The 23,130-nt window shown below is 41.2% G+C and overlaps 1 protein-coding gene across 1 annotated transcript; it reads right to left on the reverse strand.

Annotated features, from left to right (window-relative positions):
- Positions 1-12,040: 12,040 nt before the first annotated feature.
- Positions 12,041-18,868, reverse strand: LOC123975958 (sodium/myo-inositol cotransporter-like). Its single transcript, XM_046057724.1, has 5 exons — positions 18,790-18,868; positions 15,455-16,473; positions 15,141-15,336; positions 14,414-14,541; positions 12,041-14,325 (listed from the first exon to the last, which is right to left on the reverse strand). Exons 2-5 carry the CDS (start codon positions 16,083-16,085, stop codon positions 13,079-13,081), a joined length of 2,202 nt encoding a protein of 733 aa, XP_045913680.1. The 5' UTR covers positions 16,086-16,473; positions 18,790-18,868; the 3' UTR covers positions 12,041-13,078.
- Between the last annotated feature and the right edge of the window lie 4,262 nt (positions 18,869-23,130).

Consider the following 23,130-nt stretch of genomic DNA (forward strand, 5'->3'; position numbering starts at 1 on the left):
AAGTCTGCAAAAGTAAAGTTCCTTTCATTGTCAGTTTGTCTGTATAGTGGACTTAAAGTAGTTGATGGTATAAGACCCAGCAAAACCAAAGAGAATGATTAGTTCACTAGTTAGAGAGAGCAGAGGATGCCTGACATCTAAGATAATCTGAACCCTTTAAAAACTCTTATGTAACATTATTAGCTGTAAAGTAATTACTTTGAGTTAGCCTAGGCTTTTACTTGAGATGCAGTTGGTTAATATGACTTATTTTTCAGTGTTACAATTGCCCCCGCACACTGTTACAATTGCCCCCGCCAATGACTAGTGTATCTCAAGTAGTTTGTGAGTTATTAAGGAAATTGTAAAATATGTTACAATTGCCCCCGGTCTCCTCTACTCCTGTCATGTTTGACATGTTAAAGTATATAAAGTGTGCGTACACGCCCATGCAATCTGTATATTTTGACAGCCGCCAATTAAGTTGAAATTAATGACAAATTCTAAATGAAACTCGAATCCATAAATGAAAACCAGTAGCATTATATAGCATTATTAAAGTCACTGTGCCTAACAGATTGTCACAGGTCCATCACTCATTAAATAGCGTGAGTTATACGCACAGCAGATGAATGCTGCAATTATTTTTGAGTGATGTCATATTTAAATAGTGTGTCTCTCTCATGTTCAAGTTTAGGATTGTTTTAATAGGGTGTGTGATATCTCATTGTACAAGGGTTGTGCTACATTTGCGGGGAATGCAGCCGACAGGGATGTTGCCATTGGAAGAAGGAGTTAATGTGCTTACTATATAGGGACCTGTCTACTGTATATGAGAGCATGTGCTGTGTTGTTTGAGAGTATGTGTTGAGAGATGTTTATTTCTGTATTTTGTGTTGTCTTTGTAAAGCTCCAAAGTCCAAAACAAATTTCCCTTCGGGGACAATAAAGTATATCTTATCATATCTTATCTTAACCCACCTTGGCTTGCAACTGTGAAGTGAGATGGCTGACATCACTTTCTTTTGCATTTCAAAGAACAAAGATAATTTATTGAGCACTACACACAGTTTAGATGACAGAGATAACAACTTGCGTTTCTATAGGTCCTAATTGTGTAATACTAATACTATAATAATTTCCAAGACATTTCCTAGAAAGAATTATGTAATTTGGTGCTCATTTTAGTAACATTCAGACAGTGTTAAACTGGTACACATCCACTTAATTAACACAAATTAATTGCTAGGCTAACATTATGAACTGGATCTGAAGCACAGCTTTTAATAAAGGTGCAGCAGTTAATCTTTCAAGATAAGAGCATCACTTCATTAGAGTAAAAACACATCAGAATGTGTAAAAAGTTGAATTTCGTCTACAAGCAAGCATGCAATTCAACAAATTTATAGTTTCCAAAAATAAATGAACAATGATTAAATAGTTCTTTCAAGTAAATTCCAACTTTCCCTGTAAGCACTAAAATTACACAGTTCTTTGCAGGAAACTTTCAAGGAAATTGTTTTGAAATTATGAGAAATTATTGGAAATTATTTTCCTCCGAGTTTTAGGTCACTCCAGCATAATATTCTTCATGATATCAGTGTAGCCGAAGCGACCTTGGTGGCACCAATAAAGAAAGAAGGAGGATTGTTGTGGTGTAGCCTTTTCTACACTCTCTTTAAATAAAGTTTTTTCTGGCATTGTTGCTTTAATTTTACAGTTTGACAGACAGACAGTTAACACAGGTACAGAGGTGGTGATGACATGCACAAAGCCTTCAAGCTGGATTATGGGTCTCGAACCATTTAACTGGGATGCCCAATTCTTTGCTTGCTTTTATTTCCTTGATGTCATTACAACTTTTCCATAAATTCATAGGTTGTGCATGTTAAAGGGGAACTCCTAAAGGTCAGTTTACCTGGTGATGTCATAGCGATGTTATCAAGGTTATCTCATCTTAGCCATGGAGACTTCCCATTGTGACAGCCCCTTTGTGGCTTGAAGGTGTATGTGTTCTGTCAGCACTGCAGTTGTGGTTTTCTATTTGAGGTGCTTATTGCAGTGATCCTTCCCGGATCTGGAACACCTGGGCCCAGTGCTCCGCCGGAGATAAAAGCCCCACCTCCTAGACTGGATGTCTCTCTCTCATCTTTTATGCCAGCAGTGGCACCTTTTTGGTTTTGTTAAATGTTTGTTTTACGTTTATATTACAACACTTAACACCATGTTTACACATCCACACCTAGTGATGCTGCTGACTAACACATCCAACAGTTGAAGTGTTATTTCTGTTATAATAAACATTGTGCACTTCAGGCAGCATGCCTTTCCCACTTTTGTCATGGCCTTTGAGCAAGGTTATGACAACATTTATGCTAGAAATCCTTTGTTACAAAGTGGCGGTATGAAGTTTGAAAGACCTTGCCATTCACCAGGAAGCGACAAAATGCTTCTGGTTGCATTCTGACAGTTATTTTTTAATCTGTTAAGAAGGCTGACTCAAGCAGATGTTATGCTGGTGTTTTTTTCCATTATGTGCGCATGTGATGGTTTTGCTGACAAGTCACACCAACTCTTTCATTCACAAAGCTTTCCGACAATTGTATCATTTGGCTTTTGCCTCAACAACTGGCTCACCATATGGGTTGGGTGGTGGTTAACCAGAATTAAACCCCATATGAATTCCAAGCATGTTGTAGGTTTTAAACTCTGACCCACAAACACATATTCTGTGGTTTTTAGTCAGGTCCCATTGGGTTGCTATTTTATGCTCTCTTCCTCACACACACACACACACACACACACACACACACACACACACACACACACACACATTAAGTGGCTTGGTCAAATTGAAAGTTAATATTTATACAGCTCACCCTTCTTCTTCAACAACCAACAACACAAGAAAAGCTGTTTCAAGTCTTCCATGAACCATGTGTGCCTACATGCTGTATTGGTACTTTGTGAAACCAAAATTTCTCTTTTCAATAGCTGTTAAAGTTTAAGAGACAACCGGTGTAAGATTGATTAGTTCAACAATAAATCAATAATATTATAATTGTATATTATATATCAGATAAGTGCCCATTCACATCTAAAATTTCATTCAATGCAAAATGTACGCTCTATAGGCATTGGTTCTCATTCAGCAGCACAGAGCTACTACTTGTTAAAACTACTTAGCCTGTACTTATTTCCAACAGACACATTTGAGCTCTGAGTTTACCACGTGCATACTTGCACATCATGTTTTCCAAGGATTTTAACTTTTGCACCATTATTCAGTTTGAGTGCTTCCTTGTCTTGTTTTATGATTATCAGTTTATCAAGAAAGCAAGTGACACTTCCTGAAAACAGCAACTGTGCAGCAGCCTGTATTGTAGGATACAAAAGAGAAAAAAAGCCTCTGACCCTTCTTGTAATTTTTAGCAGTGAGGTTGTGTGGGATGTGTCTACCCAGTAACTTTCCACTTCCAGCCTGTAACTTTCCACTGCGGAAAGGGATGTCAATGTCATCTTAACTGACTGAGTGGTGGCATGTTTGCTTGTTGTGTTGCTTTCTTTTGAAGTATGCTTCACGTACCATCATCTGCTGCTTCATGGTGTGTCCTTGCCTCAGGTCTTCTGCTTTGAAGCAGAAATTTTACATTCACATTAAAATTTTAATTCACATTTAGTTGTTTTCCAAGACAGCTTCTTGTGCTGCATTTTATTATAAACTTATCACAAACTACATTTCCAATGAGTAACCAAGTAACAATCCACGCAGCTGGTCATAAGCAGCCAACATTTACAGTTTAATAAAAGTAGGCAGCGTCACAAACTGGGGGCATGGAGTTTGAAAGACAGGGGCGTTTGCCAAGCAGGGAAGGAATAACAAAAAGATGTGTCTGAGGTACATCATGGCAAATGTAGAATCCAGTGTTTTTGAATTTTTTTCCCACATTGTAGGTAGAAAAAGTCACACTATCTTGCGAGTGCCCCAACTTTATGGAAGTACAGAACTAAATGTCTGTGAAGGTTATCCGGGATATAGTTATCCAAGGATGGTTAAGAACCCAAAAACACGCTAAGACAGATACTGGTCTACCCCAAAAAATGCACACCCAAACACAAGAAAAGCAATCTAGTGTATGCGCTCCAATGCAGTGAGGAATGCAAAGACCTGTATGTTGGGGAGACTAAGGCCCCTTCCACACTACTCCGTTTTTGTTTACAAACAGAGAATTAAGACGTGATATAATATGAATATGAATATGATCTCCATCCACACCAGCATTTCCGCTGCGTTTTTGAGTTGATCTCCATCTACATTAAAACGACTGAAAACGCACAGTAGGCAGATGAGTGTTATTTGCACGGTACAGAATATTTTAATAAAAATATGATGTCAAAAACCTGGTCAGCAGCATCGTGTTTCTGCTTTGCAATACCCAATCAGAGAGCCGAGCATGAGCGGCTGCATCATTGTATCTAGAGTCCTACGTTTTGGCCCGTCTTCACTAAAACGCCCTCTGGAGTTTTGAAACGCAAAACGGGGTCTCTGTTTTAGGTCTTCGTTTTCATCGTTGTAGTCTGGACAGGAGGTGCAAACGTAGCAAAAGGTCATCCATCCATCCACCCATCCATCGTCAACCGCTTATCCTGCGTACAGGGTCGTGGGGGGGCTGGAGCCAATCCCAGCTGACTTTGGCGGGGTACACCCTGGACAGGCCGCCAGTCCATCGCAGGGCCACACATAGACACACAACCGCTTGCACTCACATCCACACCTAAGGACAATTTTGGAGACACCAATTAACCTAGCCTGCATGTCTTTGGATGGTGGGAGTAAGCCGGAGCACCCGGAGAGAACCCACACGGACATGGGGAGAACATGCAAACTCCACACAGAGAACCCACAACCTTCTTGGTGTAAGGCGACAGTGCTAACCACTGCACCACCGCGCTGCCAACGCAGTAGTGTGGATGGGGCCTAAACAATCACTACAAAAACGCAATGGCTTAACACAGAAGGGCTAACTCTTCAGGTCAAGACTCAGCAGTTTACCTACATCTAACAGATAAAGGACACTCGTTTGAGGATCACCAGGTCCACATTTTAGACAGAACATGAATCTTTGAAAGAGGTGTCAAGGAAGCCATTTACACCCGGGTTGAGTAGCCGTCGCTTAACAGGGGAGGTGGTCTGCGACACCACATATCCCCCACTTATAATGCTGTCCTTTCATCACTTCCCAGGAAACTAAACAAACAATCTCTTTTGGCCTCAGGTGAGGCTGGCAACGATGGTTGTTCAAATTTGGCCTTGGATGACTCCAGCGACCACGACTGTCGTTACAACAGCCAGGAGCACTAACGAACCAGTGGTATCTTCTTGACAAATGACCACACAGAGGTTAAATAGCTGAGTTTCCCTACCAGTTAGTCAGAACTGAAGAAGTCTGTTGGATAATGGATGAAATGTCTTCAGTTATCTTATACCAAGTCCAGCCCTTGATTTTAACCTTCCTTGGATACAGAACTAAGTCACTGTAGTTCCCTATTAACAGGAACAAGAGTCTACAGCCACGCTAGTTGCTCGGTGAGGCTGTACTTGGCACAGTCATGCTCTGGACTAAATGCTAAGGTCGGCATGTTAACAGTGGTCACAATCATGGCAATCCATCCAATAGTTGTTGAGATAGTTTGGACCAAGTGGAGGACTGACCGAAAAGAAAGACTACTTTGGGTGTGTGTTTACAGTGTATAGTTGGTGGCAGGAACTGTGTCAGAGGTGAGCTTGATATATCCACCAGGCAACTTAAGGCTGCTGGATGTCTCGCTTACAATATACTAGCTGTCATTATAATAAACAAACAAACAAACAAAAATTCACAGCGTATTTATTTTTTCATTCTCTGTCAAGGACAACATAATAGTCCTCATGTACAAATCCTAATAGAGGACAGAGGCCAAGTGGACCAGAACAACCCCTTTGGTTAGACATTTTTTCAGTTAGGGGGAGAAATATTACAGCATATACAAGAATCTGTAAGCAAGACCAAATTTTCAATCTTCAAAAACATCTTTTGAACCTGCAAAAACACTTTGCAGCCAACTTAAAGAACTTTGTATCGTTTCAGTCAAATTATAAAACCTCTTAAAGTGATCAGTGGTGAGATATCGGATTGGATGGACATTGGATCAAAGGACACCGATCTTGGTAGTTCCATCCTTATTTTTACAGTGTAAAACAAGGTGTAAGAACTCCCAGTCAGATGTGGGAAGACAACTTAGAACCGGCACCTCTGCTTAATCCTGAGAAAATCCTCATAGTAGCCACATTCAGAAATACCACTCAAGTTATTTGGCTTGACTTAATCACTTTCTTTTGCATAGAACAGGTTCTAAGTCTAAGTTTAATTGCACAGTGTTACAATACAATTACAATAACAAAAACAAAACAAAATCCGAGAGAGGAGGAATGAATGAAGAACTCATTCCAAGTGATTCTGAAACCATCGTTAACATCAGTTATTACAAATTAACAACACCATAATGCATAATTACATCCCATTGAATGTAATACAATTACATAAAATGTTTTAAACCATTTAAGTGGAAGACACTTTCAGTTCTATAATAGGTGTAGAAAAAAAACACATGATAAGATCTCAATGAACGCATGTTTTCATAACACATCCTTGTGTGCAGTAGGAGCAGGTTGTGTTCCTTTTCAACAGTCTGTTAGAGCATGTACAACATTATGTATCATGTGCATGCGTTATAATAACAAGCTGTTAGTGTGCATGCGCCAACGTGCATGCAGCCTGTTGCAGTTGTTAAAGAATTTCCCCTCGGGGATCAATAAAGTATTTCTGATTCTGATCCTGGTTACTCTCTAACACTCTCTTATGTGTTGAAAATTACCACCCCTTCAAATATGGAGACTGAAAAGAAAGCGCTATAGGATATAGTAAGCATTTCCTGTAACAGTCCACTCTCCTGAAAACTCCAGTCAAACATTATTGCAAAGCAAGTTTTGTGTTTTAAATTCAAATCTCATGTCCGTATGGACATGGGTAGATAATTCCAGAGACAAAGCAAAGCAAATTCTAAACACCCTGAGCACATAATACACTCTATTTTGTATAATTCGAAGCATCGCAGGCTGAGCAGCTGCTAATATACAAAGCACTAGATCAATACCAAAGCCCTTGGATACCTTATACTGTAATAATATTACTTTTCCCAGTAACTAAGTAGTGTAACTAATTACTTTTCTAAAACGGTAATATTATTACTAGTTATTAAGGCAAGTAACGCTGCGTTACTTGTTACTGAACGCACCGTCCTTGACGTAAATCCACGACTATGCGGCAGCTCAGCTGGACTGGACTTTGTTGTTCATGTCACACCCGATCGATTAACAATAAAGCCCCTGCCCTCCATGAACTAATCCTTGACAACACGCTGGATTACCTTCTGCTTACTAAAACCTGGCAACAACCCAATGACTTCTTCTCTCTCAACCAAGCATCCCCCACTGTCTACAATTACATCTGCAAACCCCGCCCCTCCCGTCGTGGAGGTGGCTTCGCCGTTATTTACAATTCCGGATCACTGAACTCACCCTGCCCTCAATATCTTCATTTGAATATCTCACCTTCAAAGCTCTTTCCTCTATGACAGTTATCCTCATCTACCGGCCACCTAAATCAAACCCTTCCTACCTCTCTGATTTTACAGAACTCCTCACACTAGCCTCATCTCTCTCTTCACGTCTGCTCCTACTTGGTGACTTAAACATCCATATAGACTCCCCTACCTGCAAGCTGTCATCAGAATTCTCCAACTTACTGGACAACTTCACGCTCATCCAACATGTCACATTCCCCAACCATGACAAAGGACACATACTCGACCTGGTCTGCTCCACTAACCTACCAGTGCTCGACCTCCATCCATGCCTCTTTCCCCTCTCTGATCACAAACTGATACGGTTCACCATTCCTTCTCCAGCCGCACGCCCCCACCTCCTTAGAGAAATCACCTTCCACAACCTTAAATCCATCAACTCTCAGACCTGCTCTCCACAACTCTTCACCTGGACTCAACCCTCACCTCACCTGATGATCTCACAAACCACCTCAACTCTGCTTTGTGTACCTCCCTTAACACTCTGGCCCCCCTCAAAACAAAAACCGTCTCCTTTAACACCTCGTCACCCTGGTACACACCTGCACTCCGGGAAATGAAACAAACTGGCCGCCAACTTGAACGTCTGACAAAAAAATCATCTCTCACAGTCCACCATGAAGCCTATAAACTCCACCTCATTGCCTACAAAGATGTCCTCATTGCTGCCAAATTTGCCTACCTCTCCTCCATATTCACCAACCCCTGTCATAACCCCAGAACCCTCTTCTCCACAATGAACAACCTCATCAAGCCTCGGACCAACACCCTCCCTACCTCTACTCCGGATCTCTGCAACACATTCCTTCACTTTTTCGCTGATAAAATCAACACTATTTATCAATCTCTATCCCCTGCATCTGACCTCCCAGTATCTACTCCAGCAACTACCACGGACCCTCTTCCCCCTATCCCGCCTGACCTCCCTCCTTCTCCTCCACACTGCCTTCCTCTCCTCTCAGTTTGACCTGGTCACCACTCCTGAAATCTCTAAACTCATCAGCTCTTCTAAACCCACTACCTGCTCACTTGACTCCCTCCCTACTCCACTCTTGAAGTCATGCCTCCCCGTTGTAGCAGACCTAAATTTTAGTCATGCAATTTAATAAATTTATGAGAATTGATACCCAATTATGAATTAATATTCATAAAATCTAAATTTTCCTTATTTCAGGGCACCACCGGAGTTGTTATAATCCTAGAGTCTCCGGACCTCTAGGTAATTTTAATAATTATACAATTATTACTAGTCAGTCAGTCTCATATCTAAAGGGTCAATTCTCTTGGCAGGGACTAGAAATAGGCAACACACACAGCTCTTGAATATATTACAGTGAATTTATTCTCTAACTAAGGTGATAAAAAGATGGTTGGATACCGGGAACATAAACATTTGCTGAACAATGAGCCTGGAGGTTCGATTGTGGGAAGCATTTGACTCATACGGCATAGAAGAGCTAATGAAAGTACACTAATGCTATGATTTTAGGAGTTAACATGGACATATCTGATCACAGAACGTGTGTTAAGACTTACTGCTTGTCGACATCCTGCTTTTGGCCTGTTGCACGGGTCCCACGCTAGCTGCCCGATCTTGGCTTTTTGCTAGGGATTCTCCGGGGTTCTCCGTGTCTGATTGAAAACGCCTCCTCCGTCTGGCAATTCGGCTGTTTTCAGGTTTCCTTCGTTGTAGCTGGCGAGACCACGTGGCTTGGTCTGACCTCGGTGAAGTTGGCTCGACGAAAAAGGCTTAAAATGGAACTTGGTCATTCCTGAATTAGCCCAGTGTAACTTAACGGACTGATAACTTTAACAAACAAAAGAAATAAAGAAAATAAAACAAACTGAAGGCAGATCGATGTCTCGGCACTTCAGGTGTGTAGCTTCAGGCGAACAAAGGCCTGTTTGTTTCGCTGGCCGAGTCTGGGCATGTTGCCTGGCGAGGCACGCCACGCGCGTGCCGAAGCATCCAGAGGGCAGAGTGGAAGAAGTGGAAGAGAGCGGGGAAGAGGGAAGAGGGAAGAGCGAGCAGGTCGCGTGTCGCTCTTTTGTTGCCTGGGGCGTGGTTCCCCAGGGGGCGTCTCAGGTTTCCCAGGGACTGCTTTTCTAAACTTAATGTCTAAAAAGAAATCTATTTGCGCGTATTATAATCAAATATTTTCCACAATCGAACCTCAATGGTTGAACGGTTGTACTGTTCTAAGCATTTGGTAACAGGAAACAATTGTCACATTATTGGTCAGGATATTTATACATTTAACGGCATTTCCAACGAGGGCATGTAATACTTATTTCGTCCACTTGGGGGAGCTCAGGTTACATGAGGAAAGCTTGGATTACATTAGATGAAGGAGTGTCTTGCTGAAAATAAAAACACTGCACAAGTAACTTTCTTTTCAGCACTAATATCAACAACAGATAGCAACAACAGTTAACATAACTACTCAAATAGAGGCAAACGTAATCAGGTAACTAAAGATTTAATTAAACTTAATTAAATGCTTTGAGTCTTTGGAGACTGCAGTCCTTAGCCATTCAAAGTTCAGCTGTCCTGGATTGTGTCACACCTAGGTGAGACAAGGAGTATCCCTTTGATGTGGTAATAAAACAAAGAATAAGGTCAGTTGCCACGGAAACATGTGTGGGGGGCCAGTTTTGATAGGCTGTTCAGGGAAATGCCAATGGCTGGTTCGTGTCCCTTTGTCAGTTTAACAGTCAGGCCCCGCGTTATCAGCTTCGGAATCAAAAAGGTGCCAGTTTTATGGTGGGGCTAGCACTTAGAGAAAGCAACTTTGACCCCTCCCCTTCTTCTCTGGGGAGGAGAAAGGAATTTAGAGTAGCTCCAAGTTTATTCAATATAAAATGCACAAATCCACACCGTTGTTCACTACACCGTCCTTTCCCCCTACCTCACTAACCTCTTCAACTCCTCACTGTCCCTTGGAACTGTCCCCTCGGCTTTCAAAACTGCCGCTGTCACCCCAGTCCTTAAAAAACCTGGTCTGGATCCCTCTTCCCTTAATAATTACCGCCCAACATTCAACCTCCCCTTTCTGTCTAAAACCCTTGAACGTATAGTCGCCTCACAATTACAAACTCATCTTCATGCCAATAACCAATTTGAACCTTTCCAATCTGGTTTTTGCCCCCTCCACAGCACAGAAACTGCTCTCCTCAAAATCTTCAACGACCTCCTCACTTCCGCTGACACCGGTTCCCTTAACATCCTTACTCTTCTCGACCTGAGTGCAGCCTTCGATACCGTGAGCCATAAAATCCTGCTCACCAGACTCAAAGACCTTGTTATCGAAAGGTACTGCCTTCACCTGGCACTGTTCCTACCTTTCCAACAGATCCCACTTCATCTCGCTTCATAACCACACCTCTGTCACCCAAGGCGTTCCCCAAGGCTCTTCCTCAAACTAAACAGCAATAAAACAGAATTCCTCCTCATAGGCTCCAAATCCACTCTCAGCAAAGCCAATAACCCCACTCTCACCATCGACGGCACCATTGTCTCCCAATCTCCCCAGGCCCTCAACCTCGGTGTGATTTTTGATTCAACCCTCTCCCTTGAGCCCCACATCCGTCATGTCATTAAAACCTCCTTCTTTCACCTTCGCAACGTTGCCAAAATCAGACCCTCACTCACACCCTCTGCTGCTGAAAGACTCATTCACGCCTTCATCTCCTCACGGCTGGACTACTGCAACTCACTACTCCTTGGTATCAGCTCAACCTACATAAAAAGACTCCAACTGGTCCAAAACTCAGCCGCACGACTCATCACCCGCTCCAAATCCTGGCACCACATCACTCCAGTCCTAAAACAACTACACTGGCTTCCCTTTTCTCACCGGATCACATACAAAATCCTGGTCCTTACCTACAAAGCCATTCACCACCTGGCCCCTTCATACCTCACTGCCCCCTGACTTTGAGTTCGAGAAAAACGCTATACAAATTCAATTTATTATTATTATTATTATTATTATTAAATAGGCTACATGTGCAGTAAAACAGCTGTTTAAAAGTCGGAATTTATTTGCTTTATTTTTTTAATTTCAGCCGCTTGTGTTACATTAGGCCCAGGCTAAATGCTTTGTAACAACCACACTTCTTGCTGCTGGTGGTATGATGTAAGTTAAAAAGTCAGGGGAGACTACATTGTTTGGGGGTGAAGGGGGGTGGTAGGGACAGCAGTGTCAAAATTAGCTTATAATTTGGATAATTATCAATGCGGACCGCCACATATTGATTTTCCAAATTTTTACTAGGCTTAAAATCATTTTTGATTAAGGAGCTGTATTGAGGAGCATATATTCGTACAGCACTTCCTGGCTCGCTCCCTCTTTCTCTCTCTCTCTCTCTCTCTCCCTCGCTCTCGTGAACACCGCTGCACAAACCTGTCCAATGTTAGAATAATGTTTTTTTAAGGAGTAATAAGTAACTAGTAATATATTACAATTTCTGAGTAACTTGCCCAACACTGGCCCCTTGCTAGCCAGTCTAGTCAAAGCAACAGGATTATGATGTGATTATTAATGTAGATTAAGTGCATATTAAATAGAAATATAAACTTTAAAGTTTTCCTGGGTGTTTTCCCAATTTGTCGGTGAATGTAATTAACTACCACCACCATAACGACAATTTTTGCACTGATCTCCTAAAGGCAGGCGTTTGTGGACCTCTGTACTGTTGAAGGGGTTCCTGATAGTTCCCTATTAAAAGAGGAATACTTTTTCATTCAGTGCTTGCTAGATTGTTGAACAGCGTTCACAACACCCCCCTCCAACTACAAAATACATTTCAGAACATACAAAAAGTGCTAATAAAAAAAAAACACCTTTTCAACAGGTTGTTCCTTAGCCTACTCCTGAGTATATTTCTTACCATGTCGTCTAGCCATCGCAATTTGGCCCCAGGCAAAGTCATTCAAATCCTTACGCTTGCCCATTTTTCCTGCTTCTAACACATTAACTATGAGGACACTATGTTCACTTGCTGCCTAATATATCCCACCGACTGACAGGTGCCATGGTATTGAGATCATCAGTGTTACTCAATTTACCTGTCAGTGGTCATAATGTTGTGGCTGCTCGGTGAAGCGATCATCACAACAAAAGCATATTTTAGAAAACTATAAACGTGGGCAAGTAAATTAACATTATCCAACACTTAAGTCATGGCTTGAATAGTGCTGTGAGGCTCGGGCAGGGTACACCTGATTTTTTTCAGCACACACACAGAACAGACACCTAGGAGACTGTGAGAAGATATTATAAAAATCTGACCAAAAGACATGTATTAGAATTGTATACTGCACCTTTAAGAAGAGTGAATATGGCCTACCTGTAGACCATTCCTGCTTGTAGGTTATGGACAAACGTGGCCCACTGCTTGGAATTAATCAAGCCTATAAGGAGAAATAGATGAAGAGAAAGATCCCGACAGAGCAAATCACCACCAGTCCTATGTTCAGGATGATCCTGGTTTGTGGAGGTTCATGGAGAAGCTCATCCAAGATCTTCTCCTGTTCCTGGATGGTAATGACCTGAGTTTTGAGCTGCTTCTCTTGGAAGCCACAGATCCAATGTAAAACCTTCATACATCTCCCACCCTCCACTTGTCCTTCATACATCTCCCAGCCCTCCTCTTCATCCGCCCCCTCCCTCCTTCCTCTTCCTTCTACCTTTTCTACCATTTTAGGGTCAGATTGGTCAGTTAGTGAGTGGCAACCATTCTCGATAGGATTGTGGGTTTCTATGTCACTGGCTGTGATAGCATGATCATTGCATGGTTGAGCATTTACGTTATTGCCATTGAGCATGTTTGGGTGGTCTTGATACTTTTCTTTACCAAGCAAACTGTTTCCTTTTAGGATTGCATGGTTTAGATGCTTCAAAGCATTGATGTCTTCTCCAGTATTTTGTTTTTCTTGAAGTTTTAGCCTCTCCCTCTTGTTTAACCCCCAAAGAGTAGTGGTTCTGATTTGTTCTTTTCCAGGTGGAGGAGTGCAGAGACTCACAACTACAGTCACCAAAGCTGACACCCAAAACAAGATGGCCGCCACATACATGAAATGAACATCTTTGATGAAAGATGGCCGCTCATCAGGCCGGTCGCAGTGAGGCTCGCGGTAAACAAATGCCAAAACCAGACGCAATGCTCCGAGGGCAAACCCTACCATCCCACCCCAAAAGGCACCCGTCTCATTGCAGCGATGCCACAGGACACCAAGCAAGAAGAGAGCAGCTATGGGTGGAGTCAGGTAATCTGATACTTCTTGGATGTAATAGAACATCTGCCCCCCCTGCATCTCGATGATGACCGGCACCCAGGCAAAGCTGATGATCACCATGAAAACCACAAAAAACCTGCCGACTATCACTAACTCCCGGGATGACACCCGCTTTCGTAGCATCTTGTAAATATCCAACGTGAAAATGGTGCTGGCTGAGTTGAAGATGGAGTCCAAGTCGCTCATCAGAGCTGCGATCATGACAGCCAACATCAGGCCACGGAGACCAACGGGCATCACTGACATGACGAGACGTGGGTAAGACACATTGCTACAGCCGGCTGCGGAACCGCACACTTCCATGCAGTGTTCTGGGCTGATACATGCCAACTCATCGGCAAACAAAATCCTGGAAATCATCCCTGGAATCATGATGATAAATAAATCATTTAATGAGTCCACAGTCAAGATATGAAGTGTAAGTCACTCAAAAAGCAATAATGGCTCTACCTGGGATGACAATGATGAACATGGGGAGGATTTTCAGAAAGCCAGCCATGATAGTAGAACCTTTGGCATGGGCAATGTTCTTTGCTGCCAGAACTCGCTGTACAATCACTTGATCTGCACACCAATACCTGGAACACACAGTGATGCTTAGATTAACAATAAATCCTCTACAAAGTATTAAGGTCCAGAGTGAAATACCTCAACAACCAATGGATGGATTGCCATGAAGTTTTGTACAGACATTCGAGGTTCCCAGAGGATGAATCTCACTTTTTTTGTGAAATGTCTCAAAAACTATTGGATATATTGCAAATTATATTTAGTACAGACATCCGTGTTGCTCTCAGGATGAATTATAATCACTTTGGTGAGCGCCTGACTCTTCATCTTGTGCCATCAGCAGCTCAAAATTGAACTTTTCCATTAGATTTGGTTTTCGAACAGATACCTGTAAGAGAAGTGCATGCTAACATTTGTAAATTAGTAAATGTTAACAAGCTAAGTCATTGAACTAATATGGTGAATATGAAACATAGTTCCATTATACCTACTAAGCATTTTCCTCCTGAGCATAATAGCGTGCTAATGTTTCCATTTATTTCAAAGCACTGCTGTGAACAGTCCTTGCTAGTGGCCCGTACAAGTTGCAGAGCAATGTGGCTAAAACTAACAATATAACTATAGTGAAACAGTTTGTGTAAGGGTATTCCCACAGGAGACAAAATACCAAATAGAGGCAGGAGTCTGGCCCAGTATGAAACCTGGCCAAGGTAAGTCTTGATCCCTCGGGCCTCGAAGGATTTTCAGAGCATCTGGCTTCGGCTTGAGGTGGTGGTGGCAAGATTCAGAATATGTCAGGTTGGGTGAAGACAGCAAGATGGCAGTGATGTTTGGAGTAGCCTGCATGTACTTGGTCCTCAATCCTTTAAATGACATGGCATGACATGATTTATCATACGGTATAGTGTGCAGATCAAACTGTAGTTTAATTAATTACATGGCATAAATGGTAAACTTTAATGAATAAGAAGATAGTTAGACCTTCAAGTCCTCCCACTTTGAAGAGGCTGATGCCTGTAAGGCAGAGTGCTCCGGTGATCATGAGGGACGCCTGGACCGAATCTGTGTAGATGACAGCTACCAGACCTCCAGTGACTGTCAGCAAAGCTGTCATGGCAATGAGGAGGATAATTGACAAATAGAGGTTCCACCCTAAAGATTCCTGAATGAACAAGGCTCCGGCATAGAGGTCCACAGACAACTTGGTGAAGATGTACAGGACAAGAGATAATGTGGCAAAATACACCTTTAGTCGCCTCCCGCCATACCGTTTGGAGAGGTACTCTGGCATGGTGTAGACTCCGGACTGAATATACACAGGGATAAACACCCAGCCTAACAACTGGAGTAATAGTAGAGCATTGAATTCCCATGCAGCAACGCTGAACCCGCTGGCAGCACCTGATCCAGCTAGTCCAATGAAATGCTCACTTCCTATGTTGCTAACGAATAGAGATGCTCCTACAGCTGCCCAATTCATGGAGCGACCAGCGAGGAAGTAGCCGCTTACTGTGCTTTGGTTGGCTTTCAACATGGCAAGGAAACCGATCGCCAGCACCAGGATGAAGTAGATCACTACAACAATGATGTCTGCCACTTCCATGATAGCCATGTTTGAGCACTTTCGTAGCTCTTTAACAGAATGGAACTAACTGCTGACCTGCAGCACTATCCAGGTTCAATATATTAGCACCTTATATCCAGTTAGAACTCTATATAGTCCACAGATTCCTGTTTCAATCTGATTTTAAACAGTCAAACAGTGCCAGACAGTGCTATTCAGTTGGGCAACAAAATCACAATTAACAGTCATCTGTCATATATAAAGTATAAAGCAGGGGTCAGAGATAAATTATCCTTGTTCCTTTGGCATCTGACTCTAAGAAAATATCCGATATGTCTTTGATCTTGGTCTTTGTAGTTAACCTCAGCTTTGGGAATTAATGCAGGCTTTGGCTTGGCAGCCTCCGAAATAGCGGTGCTTAGCCACTGGGTTTTCCCTGAGGGAGACACAAACGAAAGAGTTCATTTTAATCCGGCAACAAACTAAAAAAATCTTACTTCCTGATTGCAAAACATCCTGTAACCACATTTAAAACACTTACCTACTATTTATATTGCTTCTGTAAAGCACATGTACCCCCCCAAGACCTTTAGGATCACTCAAAACATTAATTTTCACAGTATGTGTCATCATATAAGATATAACTTGATGCTCTTCAGAAGTATACAAAAGATAATAACTTGTCCACTGATGTTAAGGGGGTACACCAGCGATTTTGTATTGCATCTTCATAAAAGTTGGGGGACTCATTGTGACAGATAAGGTCAAAATTTAAGCAAAAAAGGTAATTAAAAGAACTGTCAAGCTCAAACCCACATCTCAAGATAAGTTGGTTTCTCAGATTTGTCAAATCTGAGAAATCTGACATTAACTGCTTTCACAGGCTGAGATTGAGTCAGACTGTGTCACTCCCCGTGCAGACTGGGCTGGTTAAACCACCAATTAGTCTCAAATCAAGTCACAAGTAAATTACAAGTGAAGTTACAAATCTTTCAAATCTCTGAATGCTGACCATCTTATTTTTCTTTAAGAGCTCTGTTCATTGTGATTTTACAATACCTCACAATGCATCAACTGACTTACCGACTGACTGACCGGGCCAAGTTATGGACCAATCCATCCTGAAATATCTCAAATTAGATGACTTTAGTGATCCCCTAATTGTAAAGGTTTAAAGTGAAATGTCTCACAAACTTTTTGACGGGTTGCCGTGAACCTTGGTACAGATATTCATGTCCCCCTCGGTATAAATTGTAACTTTGGTAACATCCTGACTTTTCATATACCACCATCATCAGGTCAGTGTCTCAATGTGTCTAGTAATTTGGTGTATGAGAAAATATCTACAATGCTAAGGCACTCTCTTATCTTTTCAGCTCTAGGACCAAGCTTGTAACATGAAAAATATTGGGTTGAAAGGCTATAATCTAACTAGCTTTATTTTCTGTTCAACGTTCAAGTTTCTGTAGTATGAAGGGTCCTGCATCAGGACTGCTGTTTGTGTTTGTTGAGCAGAGTGCTCTGCTCTGTTGAAAACAGCTTGTAATGCAAACAAGTCTTTGGAAAATCTAAATCTCTTCATACAGCTTTACTTCATCCACTTTATTTTAGCTCTGTGGAGGCAGCATGAAAATAATTCACTAGTATAAACAGTTGAGAACTACCGCATCAGTGACATTTCGTCAGCACAGTTGAACCTGTATTTCCAAGTACAGGGTTTAGTCCTGATGCTACTTCCAGTAGAATCAATATTGATTTAAAGTAGTTAGTACAAGACTAATTGACTACTTGAGGGTAATGCTGGGAAAACAGAGGTTTTGTCATATCCAGCCTCAAGGTATCTGAGGTTACTCTCCATGTTTAGAGTTTTTGGACCTACAGGTATTTTTTTGTGGTTTTGTCATTGCACGGATTTTAACATGACTTGTGTTTTATTCTGTTTCATTACATGAAGGGACTCACTACCACTCCCCTCTTTCAACCACATCATTTCCAGGGAATTTGAATGTATTTTAACCACATTTTGAACCTAGAAAAACCCACATGCACTAAAGGTCCTGCACCCTGCAGAGGTGTTTCCACTGATCCTGGCTAATTATTTTGGGTGGACTTGTTACATGTTGCTGCTGGATTACATAACTGCCCCTAATACAGGTGGGGAGAGGCAGTGACACATAGCAATACAAGTCACATGCAGTCTTATTCACTTAATTAATTATAATATTCTTAAAGTAAAGCATGATGTGACTGTTTTAATCCAATAATATTCTTAAATAGTTCTAATAAAATATGCTGTTGCTGTGCTATGCTGGTTTGATTAATTGTGGTTGTTTTTATTATTAGTATTATAAGTGTTATTTTTCTTGCTTATTATCTTAAGATATTTATATAACATTCCCAGACTTCCCATAGAAGTGTTTTCAATGACATTCCTACAATAATTTATTTATATTTATATTCTTATACAGCTGATCTGCTATAAAGCGTGTGGTTGCTGCTTTATGATGTTATCACATAGCCTATTACTTTACTAAGGACTGTATTTTTCTTAATGGACTTTTTACAGTAGCACATTACAGTTTTCATTGTAAATAGGGCCCCACTACTAAAATAGGCTACATCTCTAAACTATTTTTCGACCCTTACATAAACTCGCATTGCAGAACTATTTCAACAGTGTAAACTCGACGGTCTGAGTGTCTATCGCGATATTCAAGCTGCTCTTTTAAACACTAAATAACATTAGACGCACCTGCTGAGCGGCCGTTTTTCTCCGTGTCGCCTCCCAGTTTTTGTAGTGTAAAGATCTCTTACTGCCAGACTGGCTTGAGCCCCGGACTGGTGATGTCTTCAGACTCCTCAGTCTATTAACAGGAGTGGAGCCTCCTCCCACAGCAGCGGCATCACCACCTGGGTGGAGGGAAAACACGCAGCTCGCGCTCTGGAGCAGGTGTTAAGTCCAGCAATGCAGCTGCAAAGCCATCAAAACTCCCTTTACCACTGTTAAATCTACTCAAACTGCATTCATTCAAATTTATTTATTTTAGCGATAGGCTTATGTGCTAACAGCATACACAACATATTTGGATAAATTGTGTAGGGGAGACCGGGTATGGTTGTAACATGGGGAGAGTATTAACAACACCAATTCCACCAAATAGAGATAAGATAGGAGTTAGGTGACCATTTCAGTACTTTACAGTATTTCAGTACCTACTTCCTCCCCAATCAGGCATGGTGGTTATCAAGTAGTGATGGCAAGTTCGAAGCTTTGACAGACTTGTTCATTCAAATCATTAAACTGAACTAATCTTTTTTTGAGTCATTTCGTTCATTTGAACTTGGCTGGTTATTGCAGCGCTGCAGTCCTCTAGTGGGTGATTAAAAAACATTTTTGTTATATTTGTTGAAATTTTCTTTACATCTGACACAAAATGAAACTAAGCCGGCATCTGTGGCTGTCCCACCACTGTAATAAACACAGCCAATCACATTAAATATTGGCTGGCCTATACCTACATATGAGGTGCCCCTAGGGACCATGCATATACATGTACTTTTCCTCTCACATACGAAAACCAAACTCATTCACATACTATACTGAAAAGCTGACACACATACAAGTAAAACGCTCACACACACGAGAAACACTCACACACACGACTGAAACGCTCCCACACACACACACAACTGAAACGCTCCCACACACACACACAACTGAAACGCTCCCACACACACACGAAAACCTTACACACACAAGTGAAATTCTATGGTTGGTCCCAGCCAATGATCCCAGCTTACACTTCAGGTAAGTTAACATTAAAGCTGTACACCATAACTTTAAATAATGATTTATATGTTATTGACATAATACATAAGATTTAAAATGCCTTAATGATTTTAAGTATATACTGTAATTGTGGTTTGCAACACCACAATTGTCTAAACGTGAATCAGCTTTAAACTAAGTTCAAACTGTTAAATGTCTAACAAACTATGTAATGGAGACCAGGGGTTCCATTACCTGAAATAGTCAATTGAGTATTAAGGTGGGGATTACTGATAAAGCAGGAGCCATACACATTGTTATTTTGATTGTTTATTTAATGTGTGAAACATTTGATAGCTGTTTTTGTGAGTAGTTCCACAGGGGGGGTCTGGCCGTCCTGCCTGTGTGGAAAGAAACCTCAATCAGTGACAGTCAAGGTTCATGATATAGTATTGACTGCTTTTACTCCATTTCAGTCAGTTGTTAAATTAGTTTAAACAAGATAAGACGAACAATGCAAGTACTCACCTCTTCCTGGTTGTCTCTTCAGCAGGGGGCGGAGGCAAAGGAGTGTTGTAGGCCCAAGCACCTGCTTAAGAGCTGTAGGAGCAAACCGTGAAGCTGAGAGGGGGGGGAGTAAAGCCATAAACAATGCTGATTTATGTGATTATTTTGAGTATGCTTTATTTATTTGTATTTATGTAAATATTCATTCTTTGGGCTCTATTTTTCTGTGGTGTTGGGTTTTTGGGTAAATGTTTATTATTCTAAATGATGGTGGTCCCACCTGAGTAGTTTTACCCACTTAATTACCTGCAAGAGGGAGTGTATAAAAGACAGCAAGTTACTTTCAGTGTAAGTTTTTTGTTGCTTGTTGGTGTCGGTGTCTCCTCTTGTCGGTATGGAAGACAATAAATGACACGTTTGTGCTTGCATTTTACCTCTGTCTCATGTCTCTCTCTGAAAAACGTAAAGCCACCGCCCGGCCATCGGACAAAACTATTTGAAGCAAATCAATTAAACCTGATTAATTCAGATTTTCATATAACTTTAGTTATGAGTCAATAATTTGGATGTCACTTGATTATATTTATTATTTCCAAGGCATTAAAAGGCCTTCTCTACTTCTTTTCCCACTCCCTGCAAGGAAGAGCAGCACTGGTTGTCCTCGTAGTCCACTGTGGTTTTAAACATCTGTGTTTTATGTCCATTAAAAAAATGGTTTATGGTTCCCATTGCAATAAATTCCAAATATATTTGTACTTTAGACTTATTTTGTCTTTACTACTGACTGAAAATGTTCATTTTACATTCTGATTGTCAATTGAAAGAACCAGCTCATCATGCAACACAGATAAAACATTGAATATTAAATCTTAACTCTTTCACTAAGGGAGAGCAGTCTGGAATAAGTTGAAAAGTGAAAATACTGTTTCGTCTTCTGACAGAAAAGGTCAGAAGACAAAATAGTTATGCAGTTTTTTAACATTGTTGAAGATAACACAGGAGCCTTACAGTCAGCAACTAGAGCCAGAGAAGGATTTGAAGAGTGCCTTGTTTGCTGCTCTGATATTCAGTAAGTCTAGCTTAAAGACAAGAGAATAAGCACAAATCCAAACAAAACTGGGTAAAGTGCTTAAAGAAAGAATGACCTGCTGACTGAGAAATTATGAATCCCACTAGATGTATCATTAATTGCAATGTTGCAAACTCTGAGGTATTCTCAGGCAAGTAGCCCACACAGAGCAAAAATAAACAATCAGCTGATCAAATTCACTTGTAGCAAATATGTGCTTTCTATCAGTTAACTTTTTTCACCCTTTTGCCTCACTACACACTATACACTAAGCCAATAAACATGTAATAACCACAAGACCTACTCAAAGGTCAATAAATTACACCATCTATAGAGCTTCAAAACTATTCAGTGTACAGATAATTGTTTTTTTATGTAACTTCTTAGTGAATGTCACATTTGTCTCTTAAAGCATTTCTCCTTCTCCAGCTCTGCCAGGAGTCTGTCTGGTCAGAGTGCGCCTCCCTATGGCGCCTCCCAGCGCTGATGTGCTGGCATTTGATAACTAGCAGTGGGCTAAAGCCGACCCATCTGATTAGTTTGAAATTGAGCATATACTTTGGAAGAAATCAAACAATGCGCCAATGCTTGTCAGAAGCAATAAACATAATGTCGTTGTACGATCAACAGTTGTTCGCTTGTATTGTGAGACGTGTGCTTTTATTTAAACAACTTCCTGTTCAACTGAAATTCTCTCATACAACGAACTGAAATGCTTTTATACAACATACATTTTATTTGAGTGTGTCAGAGCGTTTCAGTTGTGTGTGTGAGAGCATTTCAATTGTGTGTGTAAAAGCATTTTACTTGTATGTATGTGAGCTTTTCAGTATAGTATGTGAATGAGTTTGGTTTCATATGTGTATGTGAGAGGAAAAGTACATGTATATCCATGGTAATTCTGAATAATGTCCCTAGGGGCACCTCATAAAATAGTGACATAATGGTGACAAGATGGATGAACTATTCTCTACAGAGCTTATGTCGCTTTTCTTCATTAAAGAGAGGCAAAACAAACTCACCATGCAGGAGGGGAGTGCCAGCACATGCTTCACCCATGAGAGGTAGTTTGATTAAGCATTTGGACACAAGGATGGGCAGGAGAGAGAATGACTGCTGCACCTTCCCATCCACCAACAGTAGGACTAATGTCCAGCAGACCGTTAATGTTATCACTGCAGGTAGCAAGATTTTTGAATAATAAATGTGTTAACTTAAAACATTTTGCAACATTAGCCTCAAGATTTTTTCCCTTTCTCTCTGACCTTTTCCTCTCCAGCTTTTTCTGTCCTTTTTCATTTAATTAATAGTTTCAATTCAAACTCTGCTCTGTCTGTCTTAATCCATAGAACGGATCAGGCAGGCGGGCACAGATTTGGCAACCACAGGTACCACTACCTGCAACTGCTTCACAGTAGGCTATAGGGTTTTCTTGGGGACAATATACCCCCCAATCAGGAGGAGGGGAGTGGTAGCACATGCACTTGATGTTGGGTTGTTCCAACATTAACGGGGCTGTGAAGCTCAAATTCCCCCCTACATAGCTGGTGGCGGCTGTGTAGCCAAGCCCATCTGGCATTTACCAGAATTGCCAAATTACCAGTCAACACCATAAGGAGTTGACTGTTCTCAGGAACAGAAGGAGAGACCATATTTTAAAGTTGACACTAAGTTGCTGACACTTTTGACTCCAAGGTCATTGTGACCTCAAAATAGGTTTTTAGTCACAATGTAGAAGAAAATAGACG

Source organism: Micropterus dolomieu, linkage group LG01, assembly GCF_021292245.1.
Source record: "Micropterus dolomieu isolate WLL.071019.BEF.003 ecotype Adirondacks linkage group LG01, ASM2129224v1, whole genome shotgun sequence".
Lineage (NCBI taxonomy): Eukaryota > Metazoa > Chordata > Actinopteri > Centrarchiformes > Centrarchidae > Micropterus > Micropterus dolomieu.